At 34.4% G+C, this 14,765-nt stretch overlaps 1 protein-coding gene across 2 annotated transcripts; it reads right to left on the bottom strand.

Moving 5' to 3' along the window:
* Positions 1 to 2,143: 2,143 nt before the first annotated feature.
* Positions 2,144 to 14,231, bottom strand: LOC125670219 (transmembrane protein 65-like). 2 transcript variants are annotated; one of them, XM_048905278.2, is made up of 7 exons: positions 13,822 to 14,231; positions 13,663 to 13,701; positions 11,586 to 11,653; positions 11,232 to 11,286; positions 10,697 to 10,739; positions 7,913 to 8,018; positions 2,144 to 7,725 (listed from the first exon to the last, which is right to left on the bottom strand). In XM_048905278.2, the coding sequence occupies exons 1-7, from the start codon at positions 14,072 to 14,074 to the stop codon at positions 7,684 to 7,686; spliced, it is 606 nt and encodes a 201-aa protein (XP_048761235.1). In that variant the 5' UTR covers positions 14,075 to 14,231; the 3' UTR covers positions 2,144 to 7,683. The 2 variants fall into 2 exon arrangements, with proteins under 2 accessions (XP_048761235.1, XP_048761234.1); XM_048905277.2 differs by having other exon boundaries at positions 2,144 to 7,587.
* Between the last annotated feature and the right edge of the window lie 534 nt (positions 14,232 to 14,765).

Genomic DNA, 14,765 nt, shown 5'->3' with positions numbered 1-14,765 from the left:
TAATGGACTGAAGCAGTTATGGACGCCCGAGTGTTCAAACGCATTCAACACCCTAAAGTTGAAACCGACGTCCACAGGTGTGGTGAGGTTTACTGACTACTCTAAACCCTTCATTCTTGAGACGGACGTGAGTTTGAATGGACTGGGAGCTGTACTGATGCAGAGAGAAAGGGGGGAAACGTAGCGTTATAACCTGTGCTAGTCGTACTCTACGTCCTCCTGAAAATGATTCCAACTACAATCCTGCAAAGCTGGAACTGTTTTCCTTGATATGGGCCGTTGCTGAGAAATAAGGACATTTTACGGGGAAATATTGACAGACAACAGTCCTATTAGTTATCTCCAAACTATTGCCAGGCTGACAGCGAATGATCAGTAAGGAGCAATCCCAGTATAACTTCATGATTGCTTACCGACCTCGCAAGGAAAACTAAGCTGCTGATGCTCTATCAAGATTTACTAGATGTGAAGCCTATTTCATCTCTACACGAGGTGAGAATTAAAGCCCTTAAATCAGCAATGGTTGGTTGTAAAGATCTTGCCAAAACATTATACCCTACAGCAATGCGTTCTACTGTATTTCCGTTTCCTAGTCACGACCCAGAGGACGTTGTCAAAAAGCTGCATCAGGACCCAACGGTCTCAATGGTCCTGAAGTATTATTAAACAGAAAGATGTTGTCTAGGAAAGAAAAAGTGGGGGAATTGCAGGTTGTAATTGACATACTACGTTAGTGGGATAGGATGGAAGTATAACAAGGTCTTTTGTATCGCGAAGTGACAGACACTGACAAAGTCATGAGCAAATTATGATACAACTGCACAGATTGGTAGCAATGGAGTGGACAGAAGAATAAGCTTGGTGACATCGAGATTTTAATGGACTGGAATGCATTCCATCATCAGTGAATACGGTAAGGCCTGTGAAAGATGTAATATAGCCAAGTTACCCCGCTTCCAAATGCGACTGCCTATGATACATCCCTCAGCTACAAAACCCAATATTGTTGCCAGCGAATTTACACTTATAGAAAAGTCAATAGACGGCAGAGAAAACATTTGGTCCTTACATACGTATTTTCAAAATTTATCCCTAGAGATCAGACAGCAGTAACAGCCAAAGTTTTCATTTGGGAAGTGTTTATGAAGTATGCCAGAACGCATTCACTTTGACCAGGGTAGAAACTTCGAAGGATGTCCGATTGCCGAACTGTAAGATTGACTAGATGAAGAAGACTCGCACACCTTATTACCCCCAGGGAAATGAACAACGCAAAAGGATCAACAATACTTAGCATAACCTACGAACATTGTATCTACGAGAAAAGCTACGTTGGTCCGATTACCTGCCAGATGCAATTCCACTGTACACAAATCGACTGGATTTACCACATTCAATCTACTTATAGGAAGCTTAAGGAACCTGCAATTACCATTCAACTCTATGTGTCCATTTGGGAAGACAGAGGAACAAGGAAATGTAGGCATACTCAAGAACGTGTACCAGCATGCCGAGAAGCTGAAGGATGCAAAAAGCAGGGAAGAAACTCCGAGCAATGGCAAAAGATCACGAGGGGGGACAGAAAGGAGCGTAAAACACGTGATCATCCTATTTGGTACCATTGTCCTTTCAGGAAAGCAAAGAGACCCAAGATGCACAGGGATCAAAGGAATACATTGTGACGAGATGCGTTATGACACCAAATAGAACCAAGTAATGCAATAACTAACATATTGTGAACCACATTAACGAGACACCAATGCATGTAGATTTATATGGGAAGTACTATAGTAATCTGCAGACCAGCGACACTAACATATTGTGAACCACATTAACGAGACACCAATGCATGTAGATTTATATGGGAAGTACTATAGTAATCTGCAGACCAGCGACACTCCACATTGGGACAGCATAAGACTGTCACGTTCTAGTACAAATTAGCATATAAATTTCCATTGAAATTACCTGCCTGATTCACAAACCATGACGACGACAGGTGTGAAAGACTATGATGCAAACAACTCATTACATGTATCACCTCAATAAACTATTTAAAATTTAAATCAAATTCAGCGAAATTTCAATATTAGTGATTTCAAATTAACCAACAGTTTTCAACAGACAAGAAAAAGAGAAAATGTTGATGGGGAAATATTTTTATTTTGAAATACGCAAAATTTCTAAATAAGGCAAGTAAGCTATACATAGAAATATGCTTAAAAATCTTCTCCACAAGAAAAACAAGGGTACAATTTGACAAATCACCCATAATATACAAGCATTTTTATCTAGTACAGAGTTGACACCTAAAACACTTGGAGCCAGGAAGAGGTCCTAATGGGGATTAAAGCTGATACAAAAATTTAATTTGATCTTCCTCAAGATTCACACGCATACCGGATTACAATGTGATCAAAAAGCATACTAATGTTATGCAGATACAAGTATGTTTAAACCATGATCTCAGGGACCAGCAGGGGACTTTGAAGCCCAATTATGACCACACCCTGGCCATGGGGATCATGGTATGAACAAACCCGAAACTACACTACATGAGGATACTTGCATCTCAGTTTGAATCCTTGCATTTCTCGAAAAGAAGATTTTCCATGGTATGAAGAAATACAAAATTTTCAGTACCTGTGTAAAAAAAAATTCATACAAGGTTTCTTCTGCTTTTCTGGTCCTTGAGAAAAAGATTTTTTATATATCTCACCCCTTTTTTACCATTTCTTAATTATCTCCCCTTGGAATAGAGCATAGCCCTTCATTTGAGTGTACTTCAAACCCCTTTACCCAAGTATACCAGGGATGTGACTGAATTCCTCAGAAATCATAGGAAAACTGGTCAAAAAGGGAGGAAAACACCTCACCCTACCCGGAAAAATATCATTTTCTGCCACTTTAGATCAAATCCAGAGTGTTTCATTTATTCAAAAATTGTGCAAATCAGAGGATTTCCTCTGAAAAGAGGAAAAATCACACCCCTGGTATACTTTGTGGAAAATAGAAGTTGAAGATGTGATAAGTTTACAGACTAAGACTGACCAGAAAATCAAAAATACTGTAAAACGACTTGTAAGAACTAAATACCAAAGAGTATTAAAGTCAGAAATAATGATGTCTTCCTCTGGCTAAAAGCATCAGAGGTAAAAAAACAAAAAACAAAACAAACAAACAAACAAACCCAAAAGCAAATAAAACCCTGCCTTAATCACTGAACCATAAATGTACCAAGAGAATAGCTACCATACCTGCTCCAGTTCCTGACATGAACATTGGAATTTACAAGCATCAGGAAAACTCACAAACTAAGACTCGATGTACATCAAAAACAAACTAAGACTCGATGTACATCAAAAACAATGATCATCCTTGGAGTATTAGCTTTGAATGGGCCGAGACCAGCATGTAATATAAAAAAAATACATCGAAAAACCTATTGAATTAGTTAGGGCTAACAATTTCAAATAGGCATTTCTAAAGTCTCCGAGTAAACATTCATGTATATACTATATCATATTGTTTAAAACACAACTTCCACACTAAATACTTTTCGAACAATAATGAGAACCACCAGCTGCCCAGAACACAAATTCCTAACAGTAAAGCAATGTCCTTCTTTCTACAGAGGGGGAAATAACAGGATAGACATATTAACAATGATATAGAAATCTTTTCATATACAGTTCTCATAGAAGTTTTACTGCTTTAAGGAGACTCATTACACCAGAATTTATTTAATGACTTGTCAAAGCACCTCATATGAAGTATGATTTCACCATCAAATGAGTGATACAAGCTCTCAATAGCTTTACACCTTTTTTATCATTTCAGGTAAACCACCAAAACTTCATATAAACTAACTGAGAAACTTGTATCACTTTTCGATGGTGAAATCTTACTTCATATGAGGTGCTTTAATGAGCCATTAAACAAAATTTTGGTGTAATGAACTACCTTCATTTGGACATCTGCAAAATGCAATTCATTTAACAATAACCAAACCTCACCGCAAAAGAAAATATTCTTGTTCATTTCCTGCAGAACATTTAATTAATCACCTTTAAAAAAATACCACTTTTCATGCATTCGAATTTTGTAATTAGAATTTTCTATGGGAATTAGCATGGAAAATAAAGTAACTATGTAAATTCATGCTAAAAATATTTCACAAAATTACAAACAAATTAATTATGAAGTTTATAATATGAATATACTCTAAAAGTGAATATTAAAATCTAAAACTAGAAAACATGTGCTTCCATTTACATTTTTAGAATATGTATGTAAATGACAAGGTTATGTTCCTAAGTATTGCAAAATATTTATTGGACAATCAAAATAAATATTTGTTTCAACATTCATATCTCTCATAGAAATTGTTTCGCAAAAATCATGCTTAGATTTCGAATACAATGTATGATTACAGTATTTGACTTTTAAATCGCAAGAACATGTTTAACTATAGCTGTGAAAATGACGTTTTCATTCCATTTCCTAAAATTTTGTTGAAATTCAAGAAAATGTATAGTAATTCAATATCCTTGGCAGCAGTTATGCCCCTTATCAATGACAAATCTTATCAATGACAAATCTTATCAATGACAACTCTCGGAAAATTGAAACACCTGAAATAATGCTTTCCCCATATCAATTTTTTTGTTAGATTTTTCCTACATATAAAATGTACATTGTGTTTTGTAGATCCTTTCAAGAGCAAAATATATTTTGTTGCAGTCAGTATGAGAATAAACTAAACATGTATGTTGACGAGAATAAACTAAACATGTACGTTGACAGGAATAAATTAAACTACCATATTTGTAGCAAACCGTAAAGAGTAAGAACAGGTACTAACTTTTACTAATAATACACACAATGACATCCTCCAGGGATCACATTCTCACTAAATATCCTTCAGTGTACAGTTTTTGAAAGTTAGTTTCCTTATAATATTACAATAAATACTAACATCAATTCTGCTCAATGTAAACAAGACTAGTATGCTAATGTTTACATATATACTACTGGTGCAAATGAAAAGGCACACACAATATTGAAAGACAAAGGGGAAATAATAATCAAGAAACACAAACCATAAGCATAAAATATGTATGTATATTCTATATACAGTCACATACAGAACATTTCATCTGGGTTTTTTTTTAAACTCAAACATTTCAAATGAATTTAAAATGCTGTAAAATGTGTCTTTGATTTTATTACAATGTCATGGCTGCCAATGATTAAAAAAATATGGTCAAATAAGACAAAACAAAATCATGCCAGCGTACTGACATTACTTTCCACTCACTCTCACCACTTCTATGTTCTGGCTCAGAAGTTTTACTCCTCAAGTTAGATCCTCAGTTAACATTCCTCACTCTCCTTATTTTGATACACCTCAACAAGTCAAAAGTATTTTGCTATGAACTTCTAGATGACTGGAGAAGTACATGTATACATAATGTACTAGGCACACAATCATCTTGTACCTCCTCAGTTTATCACAGAAGATGAAAATGATATATTAGTATAAACTACAAGAATCAATGATACTCCGATTCAAAACCCTTCTGCCTATGGCTATTTATGAAAACAAAAATACATGTACTCAGCAAAAACTTAATCATATTCTATAAAAATGTACAAACTCATCTTAACAGATGTAAAAAAAAAAAAAAAAAAAAAAAAAAAAAAATAATGATAATATCGTAATACATGTGTTCAAATTACATTGTATTTAAAACTCTTATACATTGAAAAAGTTCTTTCAAAATTACAAAGTTTTGATTTAGTTAAAAGATATAGAAATAACTCATTGCACAGTAAACAAAAAGCCATAACGGTCACCTGAGCAACATGCAAAATTTGTCCAAGGACAGCTCAATAAAATTAGATGGTTAAATCATTTTTTTTTAAATTTCAATGTCCAAGAGATTTAAGGTAGCTCCACTATAATGTGACATATCAATATTAATGATTCAAAGTAGAAAAACTGTAGAAATCTCCACTTAATATAGTTTAATAAATAACCAAGGAATATATATATATATATATATATATATATATATATATATATATATGTTGCCATCAAAGACACCATAAACATATGTATTACCCCTAATTTTTTTGTTATGCAACATAATAAAAATACATAAAAACCAATTAAAATGACTAAATTTTACTATCAACAGTTTCAAAAAACTGCTGCTTTATAAATAGTTATGGATTAGTAGTGGATATCAAGGAAATCATTGTATAATAGGCATACAATAGAGAAAGATTGGAACCCCTAGTCCAGGGTTAGAGAATGTTGCTTTTTATAACTATGTATACCGTATTATTTCACAACATACAGAAGCAATCAGAGGATATCTAAATAAACTCATTTGGGCTTCTGGCCCACGGGTCATCAATTTTGCAATTTTGTTACAAGGATCCATGCTCTTCATAACAATGCATATATTTTTCTTCAAGCTGTGCAGGGGTAAAAAAGATGAGATTTTGAATAAATTAATGCATTTTTACAATATGAGCCATAAAGTTTCACCCTAGCACCAGAATGCCTGACCCATGAATTTTACATTTCGGGTAGAGGCATCCTTCATCATAAGTTATAACTATATACACAGTTTGTCTGCTAGATGCACCTGAGCAAATAAGATCTTTAAAGACAGCATCATTTTTAAAGATGAGCCCCACCCTAGCACCTGGATCCTCCCCAACTCTTTTTAATACATGAGCCATAAAGCCCCACCCTAGCAATAGAACACCTTATCTTGGGACCATGAATTTCACATTTGGTAAAGGCTTCTATTCTGATCAGTACTATGTACTCAGTTTCATTGTTTGATGTCTAGGAGTCGAGAAGATTTTTAAAGAAATAACACATTTTCACTTTATCAACCATAAAGTCTTACCCTAACACCAGAATTCCTGACCCATTGTCATAATAATCACACTAACAGTTTTTCTGCTAGATGCCCCCGAATCAAGAACATTTTTAAAGATTGCAGAATTTTTAAGGTTTTGACCCTTCAGGCCATATAGAGATGTCCATTGACAATGAAATTCACAATCCTAGTTCCCCTTATCTCAAAGATTTTCCCTACCAAAATTTGATGGAAAATGGCAGTGTATTTACAGACACTGATTATGTTTAAATGTTAATGCATGACGAACAACGATAGGCAACCACTAATCACAATACATCACCTGAAACACTAAAGCGACCTCACAAATAACAATAGTCTAACGTTGATTGAATAATGAATCACTATTTATAGAATGTACTGCTATAGCTTTCATAGGAAGTGGCAAGCATTGCTTTAGATTTCCAGATGTACCACTTTTTTCATGCCATGGAAGATCATTCCTTTTGGTTCCTCTCCATCCTGATGTAACTAGACTAGAATGGAAGAGTGGTACCTCTCTATTTCCATGCAAATTTTAGATTCCCGGAGCTTTTACAGTTGTCATTCTTTGAACACTTCAGGTTACAGTGTTTCTGGGTCTCTAATAAAACAGGAGCGGGGTCATGCCTATCACACACCCTATAATTATCCCCATCACTCGTCCCTGTAAGTAAATATTATACACAATCAATTACAGAATTACACACCCTATAATTATTCCCATCACTCGTCCCTGTAAGTAAATATTATACACAATCAGTTACAGAATTACACACCCTATAATTATCCCCATCACTCGTCCCTGTAAGTAAATATTATACACAATCAGTTACAGAATCACCCTTACTGTACATAGAAAAACCGTCCAAATATGAATTACTCATGTACAGTTAACTTAAGATTAAAACATGAAGTTTATCGAGAAAATCCAAAATCAATAATATTGTATATTGACTAAAATAGTGTAGATGTATACTGTATATACTTACAGACACTACCACAATTTTTGTTTTTCTCAATTCCAGTTGAGAACTGGTGAGTTGTGGCATGTGTATGCCAAATCTTCTGCATAAACTCTCCACTTTCCCTGCCAACCTAATATGTTATAGAGACAACGATTACTAAAATTGGGGCATATATATATATATATATATATATATATATATATACACACACACACACACACACACACACACACTTTTGCAAGGTTTTCACCTTCAATAACTTTACCAATTTAAATGATAGCCATTTCCTCATGAATGTGAACAATGTTCGTATGAATCTTGATAAATATAGAACTATTTTAACAGCTTTTAATATTCCAACAGAAATGAAAGTGAAATGTAAGTATAACAAGAGTACCGCAAACGGTACATAATACGCCTGTGAAGAGGCTTACATAAGATGATTTTCTTCAGCCATAATTAGTAGAACTTTGCTTCAGGCAGTACCAGCCATCATCAAGCTGTGACATACTGTCTTTGCATTGTATGAATAAAGGACCTTAGCTTAAAACTGTGACAAGAGGTAATTAGACAAACCAAGAGATTTGTGTGTAAAATATTTCCCCAAATTTGACCAAGTTCAACAATCTGTAAATATTTAAAACATCAAAGAAAATTAAAAATTGTTGAGAATCAAAATCCTTGGCACATGCACATCTTCCATACCCATACAAATACTCTGTAAAATAAGAAGGTCCTCACTTGGAAACTGTGGTAGGAAAAATAAAAGAAAAATCATGTACTCTCTTTGCAATATTTTCTGAAAACTAACAAAGTTCAACAACCTGTAATTTTCTCAACAATTGAAGAAAATCAAAATCCTTGCTACATGCATATCTTCCATACTCATATAAATACTCTGTAAAATATAAAGGTCCTCACTTGAAAACTGTGGCAGGAAAAACAGACAAATCAAGTACTCTCTATGTAATATTTCCTAAAAACAGACAAGTTCAACAACCTGTAATTTTCTAAAAAATTCTTGCACATGCATACATTCAATACCCATATAAACACTCTGTAAAATAAGAAGGTTCTCACTTGAAAACTGTGGGTGGAGTTCACCATACAAATCAAGTACTCTTTATGTAATATTTCCTCAAAACAGACAAGTTCAACAACCTGTAATTTTCTCAACAACAAAAAAACAACAACAAAAAACAAAATCCTTGCCACATGCACATCTTCAATACCCATACAAACACTCTGTAAAACAAGATGACCCTCACTTGAAAATTGTGGGAGGAGTTAACCTGACAAATATGTACCCTCCATATAGCAATAATTTTCAAATAAAGGGGCAGAACTCCTGCAAGAGGTCAAAAAGAATCAAAATTGCAACATGATCTACAGTGACCCACAAGGAAGCTACACAGCAAGTTTCAGCTCATTGTGTGACAGAGAAATGAAAACAGAAACAGAAAACCTCGAATGGATGAACGAACATACAGACATCACCATACCATAATATGTCCCATCTAAAGACAGGCGTATAAAAAATGAATTAATTTTATTTTTGAAAATACAAGAGGGTATATCAGCAGCAACACTTCACGCCAGCATACTTTTCATGAAGCACTAACATCGCAATTCATAACCTCATTTATTTTCAACAATAAAATTTATTTCTTAATTATCTCTATTCAATTCAATTTTATGACAATGTAATTGCACATATTTTGACAATAAGAAAATTTTGATTTGTTTTTTTTTTCTTCTTCAAAGGAATCAAATGGGCCACATCACTCACCTGAGTCACCTTGGCCATAGTTAAAGATTTTCCCTAAATATTCGCATGTGAAACTTTGATCCCTATTGTGGCCCCAACCTACCCCCAGTAGCAATGATTTTTACAAACTTGAATCTGCACTATGTCAGGAATCTGTCATGTAAATGTAAACTTCTTCGGCCCTATGGTTCTCAAAAATAAGATTTTTAAAGATTTTCTCTATATACATGTAATTATATGTAAAACTTTGATCTCCTATTGTGGCCCCATCATACCCCTAAGGGCCATGATCTTTAAGAAATTTGAATCGACAGCATGTAAGGAAGCTTTTATGTAAATGTAAACTTTTCTGGCCCAGTCATTCTTCAGAAGATTTTTAATAATTTTCCCTATATATTTATATGTAAAACTTTTATCCCCTATTATGGCCCCATCCTACACCCGGGAATCATGATTTTAACAAATTTGAATCTGCACTATGTCAGGAAACTTTCATGTAAATTTGTACTTTCCTAGCCCAGTGGTTCTTGAGAAGAAGATTTTCAAAGATTTTACCTATATTTTTATATGTAAAACTTTGATCCCCTATTGTGGCCCCATCCTACACCTGGGGATCATGATTTTAACAAACTTGAATCTGCACTATGTCAGGGAGCTTTCACATAAATTTGTACTTTCCTAGTCCATTGGTTCTTGAGAAAATTTTCAAATGACCCCACCCAATTTTTGCGATTATCTCCCCTTTGAAGTGGCATAGCTTCATTTTAACAGACTTGAAAGCCCTTCACCTAAGGATGCTTTTTGCAAAGTTTGGTTGAAATTGGCTCAGTGGTTCTAGAGAAGAAGTCAAAAATGTAAAAAGTTTACAGACAGACAGACGGACAACAGGCAATCAGAAAAGCTCACTTGAGCTTTCAGCTCAGGTGAGCTAAAAAGTTTCAATATAATATATCAACAGTCTTAGAATACTAGTAATGGTCAGTGTATATACACTGTAAAGATGTTGAAACATTGGGAAGAATAAAAGGAACATAGCATACCACATTCCAAGTACATCAGACACTAAATTCCCAAGAGCAGCAGCTGAAATATACATATAACCATTTAATAAACATAATATTTTCCAAATGCTATTTAATAATAAATATAATTCATGACACATTTCTAGACAATTATTGATGACAATTTGAGAATTTAGATGAAAAAAAAATGTCTCAGTCATAAGAACACCATGTAGTGTAAATATATACCTATACAACAGGAGGGGAGAAAATACAATGGGAAGGAAGATAATGCAACAAGTCAAACTGAAATTCTAACTGAGGACACCTGAATCTGTTGTCTGGGGATCTACAAACTGAACTATCTGGTCACCAGAACCTGTCTGACTGTAACAACTGTATATATTGTACATGTACCAGTACATACTAAAATGGAGCATTGATTTCCTGTCAAACAGGATTTATTTCCTGTAAGTCAAAACACTTTTCCTGACTTCTCATTTATCAAAAATAGAAAATCTCTGTTCATCTGTTATCGTGAGATGGATTAGATTAACACTCTGTACATATTTACCTGCCATTGTAGATATATGCAACAACTGACCAAATTCATACTCGATGAAGTCACCCTATAAGAAAAATGTAAACAATATTTTTTAAATTCCCTTAAATTTTATGAGCAATGACTTACAATACTGCATTAGATTCTTTTTTAAAGTGTAAAGCAAATGAAAATAGAGATTGTTACAATGATACGTTGATAAAATAGACGTGGGGAACTTACTTTTGGCCACTGAGTGTTGAATTCTTTCATTCATATATATTGATATCAAATTCAGAATCTGTTCATACTACACATAATACCTCATTCTGGCACTTTAAATTGCAAATGAACAGAATTTATAAAAAAGAAATATATAATACTTACAGCTAGTATCATGATGAAGTTGTCAAAAAATCCAAATCCTATAAATGGCCAAAATCCACATTGAAATGCTAAAAAAACAAAACAAGATGTGTTTGTGAAACACTGATTCCCCTGGATTACAACAAAGTGGAACCAGGTCAAAAGTCAATGTTAATATCACAAGGTCAAAGATTTTTGGTGTCAATGGAAAGGTCTTGCAACAAGAAATACACATACCAAATATGAAAGGTCTACTTTTTATGGTGTAAAAGATATGACAAAGGTTATATTATAAGCTTTTTGCCACAGACAGATGGGCAAGCCAAAAACTATATATATATATGCCACCAAATTTTTGATTCTGGCGGCATAAAAATGCAAGAGAGTAGTATAAATTTCTACGAATATATATGCCTCATCTGTACCTGAGTATATGTAGCATGAAAAAGACATTTATTTCTCTGTAATCTAATGTAATTCACATCTCTGACATGCTTTATTTTGTATTGTTTGTGGTGTATAAAATCTTAATCTAGCCAGGGACTTGTATACATGTGCTAACCATCAGTATAAAAGTGCCTGGTTTCATGTGACATAGAGCAAGAGTCATTTCTGCATAAAATAAAGAGTTACAATATAGACTAGTCTAGCGACCTGGATTTGACTAGTCTAGCGACCTTGATTTGCTCAGTGGTTAGAGCAACTAACTAGTACTGCAGGGGTCTCAGTTCGATTCCTGGTCCAGCCATATGTTTTCCTTTTTTCCTACTACAGATGGTGCCCTGGCAAATCTTGCTCAGGCATTCATTATAGTAAGTTTTGACAGATGTGAATTTGTGGTTGTTATCTTCAGCATTGAAGAATTCTGAAGAAGGGAGGAATGTAGTTGAATTGGTGGACTGAAGATATTGGTCTGGATAGCTCAGTTGTTATAGCACCTGACATACATTTTCTCCTTTTATTACTACCACAGATAGTGTCCCCGTCCCACCCTGTTCAGGCATTTATCATAGTTAGTCCTGACACGTCACAGAGGTGGTTACCATATCAGAGAAAACGGGGCTTGGTTTCTTTTGTGGGGGATCAAACTAAATAAGTTTACTAGACGGAATAAAGCCCTTCTCTATAACTCACGTGTTGCACGTGTTGATTTTCATAAATCGGTGGTTTTACTGTGGAGCGTTGCATGAAAACCCTCTTCCCGGGGAAACTTCCCCTTTATGTACATTTCATATTGATTCTTAAACGAGGAAATAAGAATCGTCACCCTATATATATATTCCTGTTATTTGCAATGCTCTACGAGAAAATCTGTGATTTTAATGTGGAGCGTTGCATGCAACGCATGAGTTATAGAGAAGGGCTTTATTCCATCCAATAAACTTATTAAACTTGAGCCCCCCAAAAGAAACCCAAGTCCATTTTCTCTGATATGGTACCCCCCAAGAAAACCCCCTTCCCGGGGAAACTTCCCCTTTATGTACATTTTATATTGATTCTTAAAAGAGGAAATAAGAATCGTCACCCTATATATACTCCTGTTATTTGCAACGCTCTACAAGAAAATTTGTCATTTTACTGTGGAGCATTGCCTGCAACGTCTTGATGTTAGATGTTATAATAGCATGATGGTAATATTTTAATTTCGTAAATAATATTTATGATAATTAGGGCACATGTTTTGTTAAAATGTTGATATAGACATGTACATATGAAAGAGAAACAAATGAATTAAAAGAGAAATGCAGGTATAATGGAATAGGCCACATGAAGCATACAATATTGTTCATAATCTCTCTATATTTTAGGCAATTTCCTTGATATTCATAGAAAATTTTTCTTGTCAGTTTAATCTTTTACGTAGACTCCTGGATACCAACCCGATGTATATTTTGGTATCGTAATATACTCAGGATTTTAGTACCCCAAAACGTATACACAACGCGTTGCAGATAACAGTATAAAGCCCACCTGAGTACTAATGATTCAGGGATCGATTAACATTCTAGAAATTTAATTATGTCTTCCTTTCCTACTACACTAGCAAAATGACAAATATTTATGTTTGATAAGGATCATTCATAATTAACCATTGTACCTGTTATGAGCTGAGCAGTAGTGGGAAGAACAACATCACCTATAATGATATAAGAAATCTTTTCATAATTTATAGTGTAAAATACGATTTTTCACAGATAATGTATGTACAACACGTGTATTTGTTTTCATCAGTAACCACGCCCCCTCATAAACTGACCTTGGGTACTTTCTGTCTGTTCCACCGTTTTTTTTAGTTCTTCATATAATAACTGACGTTCACTAGGGAAGAGGGTGTATGTAAAGTCCTTGGCTGTTGCCTCATCGCTAATCCTCCCCAGGAAAGGCTTTTGACTCAGGTACACGTGAGAGTGTTTATTAGCAATCCATGTCCGCGCTGATCTCATCAATAAATGGTTATTCACTTGTGATTTATATACAAAACACAGCCTTTCTAAGAATTTCTTTGACATTTTTCTAACTTTCAATTCACAAGTGGCGAAAGTGTGAATGTTGACAAGAGAAAAATAAAAATCTTCAGAACACCGCGCCGTCACTCCCTTTACAAATCAATTAAAATTAGATAAATTGTACAACAAACGATTCGATACACTAAGCCAACTGCTTCGTGTTCTGTGTTCATTTGATTCACGTGTTTTCTCCCAACTACTAGTAAATTATTTATATAGGTCATTGCATTTTGATATTGATCACAGCTATCTTTGTGCCCATTGAAGCATTGATGTTAAGCAGAACTGTTCAAAATTTATACCTCTCTCGCCTTATCACTGAACAACGCCTGTACGTCTCAAATGAATTCATAAAGTTTGAAACGTCTTGCAGGATATGTTGGCATCATTTCATTTTTGTGGTGATAGTGTAGTTATCGTAGTTTACTTTGCAAGGGGAGGGGGGTTAAATTACAAGCCTGGCATCAAATCAACGTGATAAACTCAAATGATTGAAGATATCTATGATTAAATATGAAGATATCATTTGATGCGTTCAACAATGCAATTAATTAAAGATCGCTTCAGATAATTAATGATATCTTCAATTCTGAATTACTGCGCGCATAAAATTAATTGAATTGTTGATAACATTACTTAATCTGCTGTTCAAAGTGATTTTTTAGAAGAATTGATGCGCGCATTAATTTCTTAT

Source organism: Ostrea edulis, chromosome 4, assembly GCF_947568905.1.
Source record: "Ostrea edulis chromosome 4, xbOstEdul1.1, whole genome shotgun sequence".
Taxonomy (NCBI): domain Eukaryota; kingdom Metazoa; phylum Mollusca; class Bivalvia; order Ostreida; family Ostreidae; genus Ostrea; species Ostrea edulis.
Note: the sequence above shows the minus strand (reverse complement) of the source record. Positions and strands in the feature narration are given on the sequence as shown.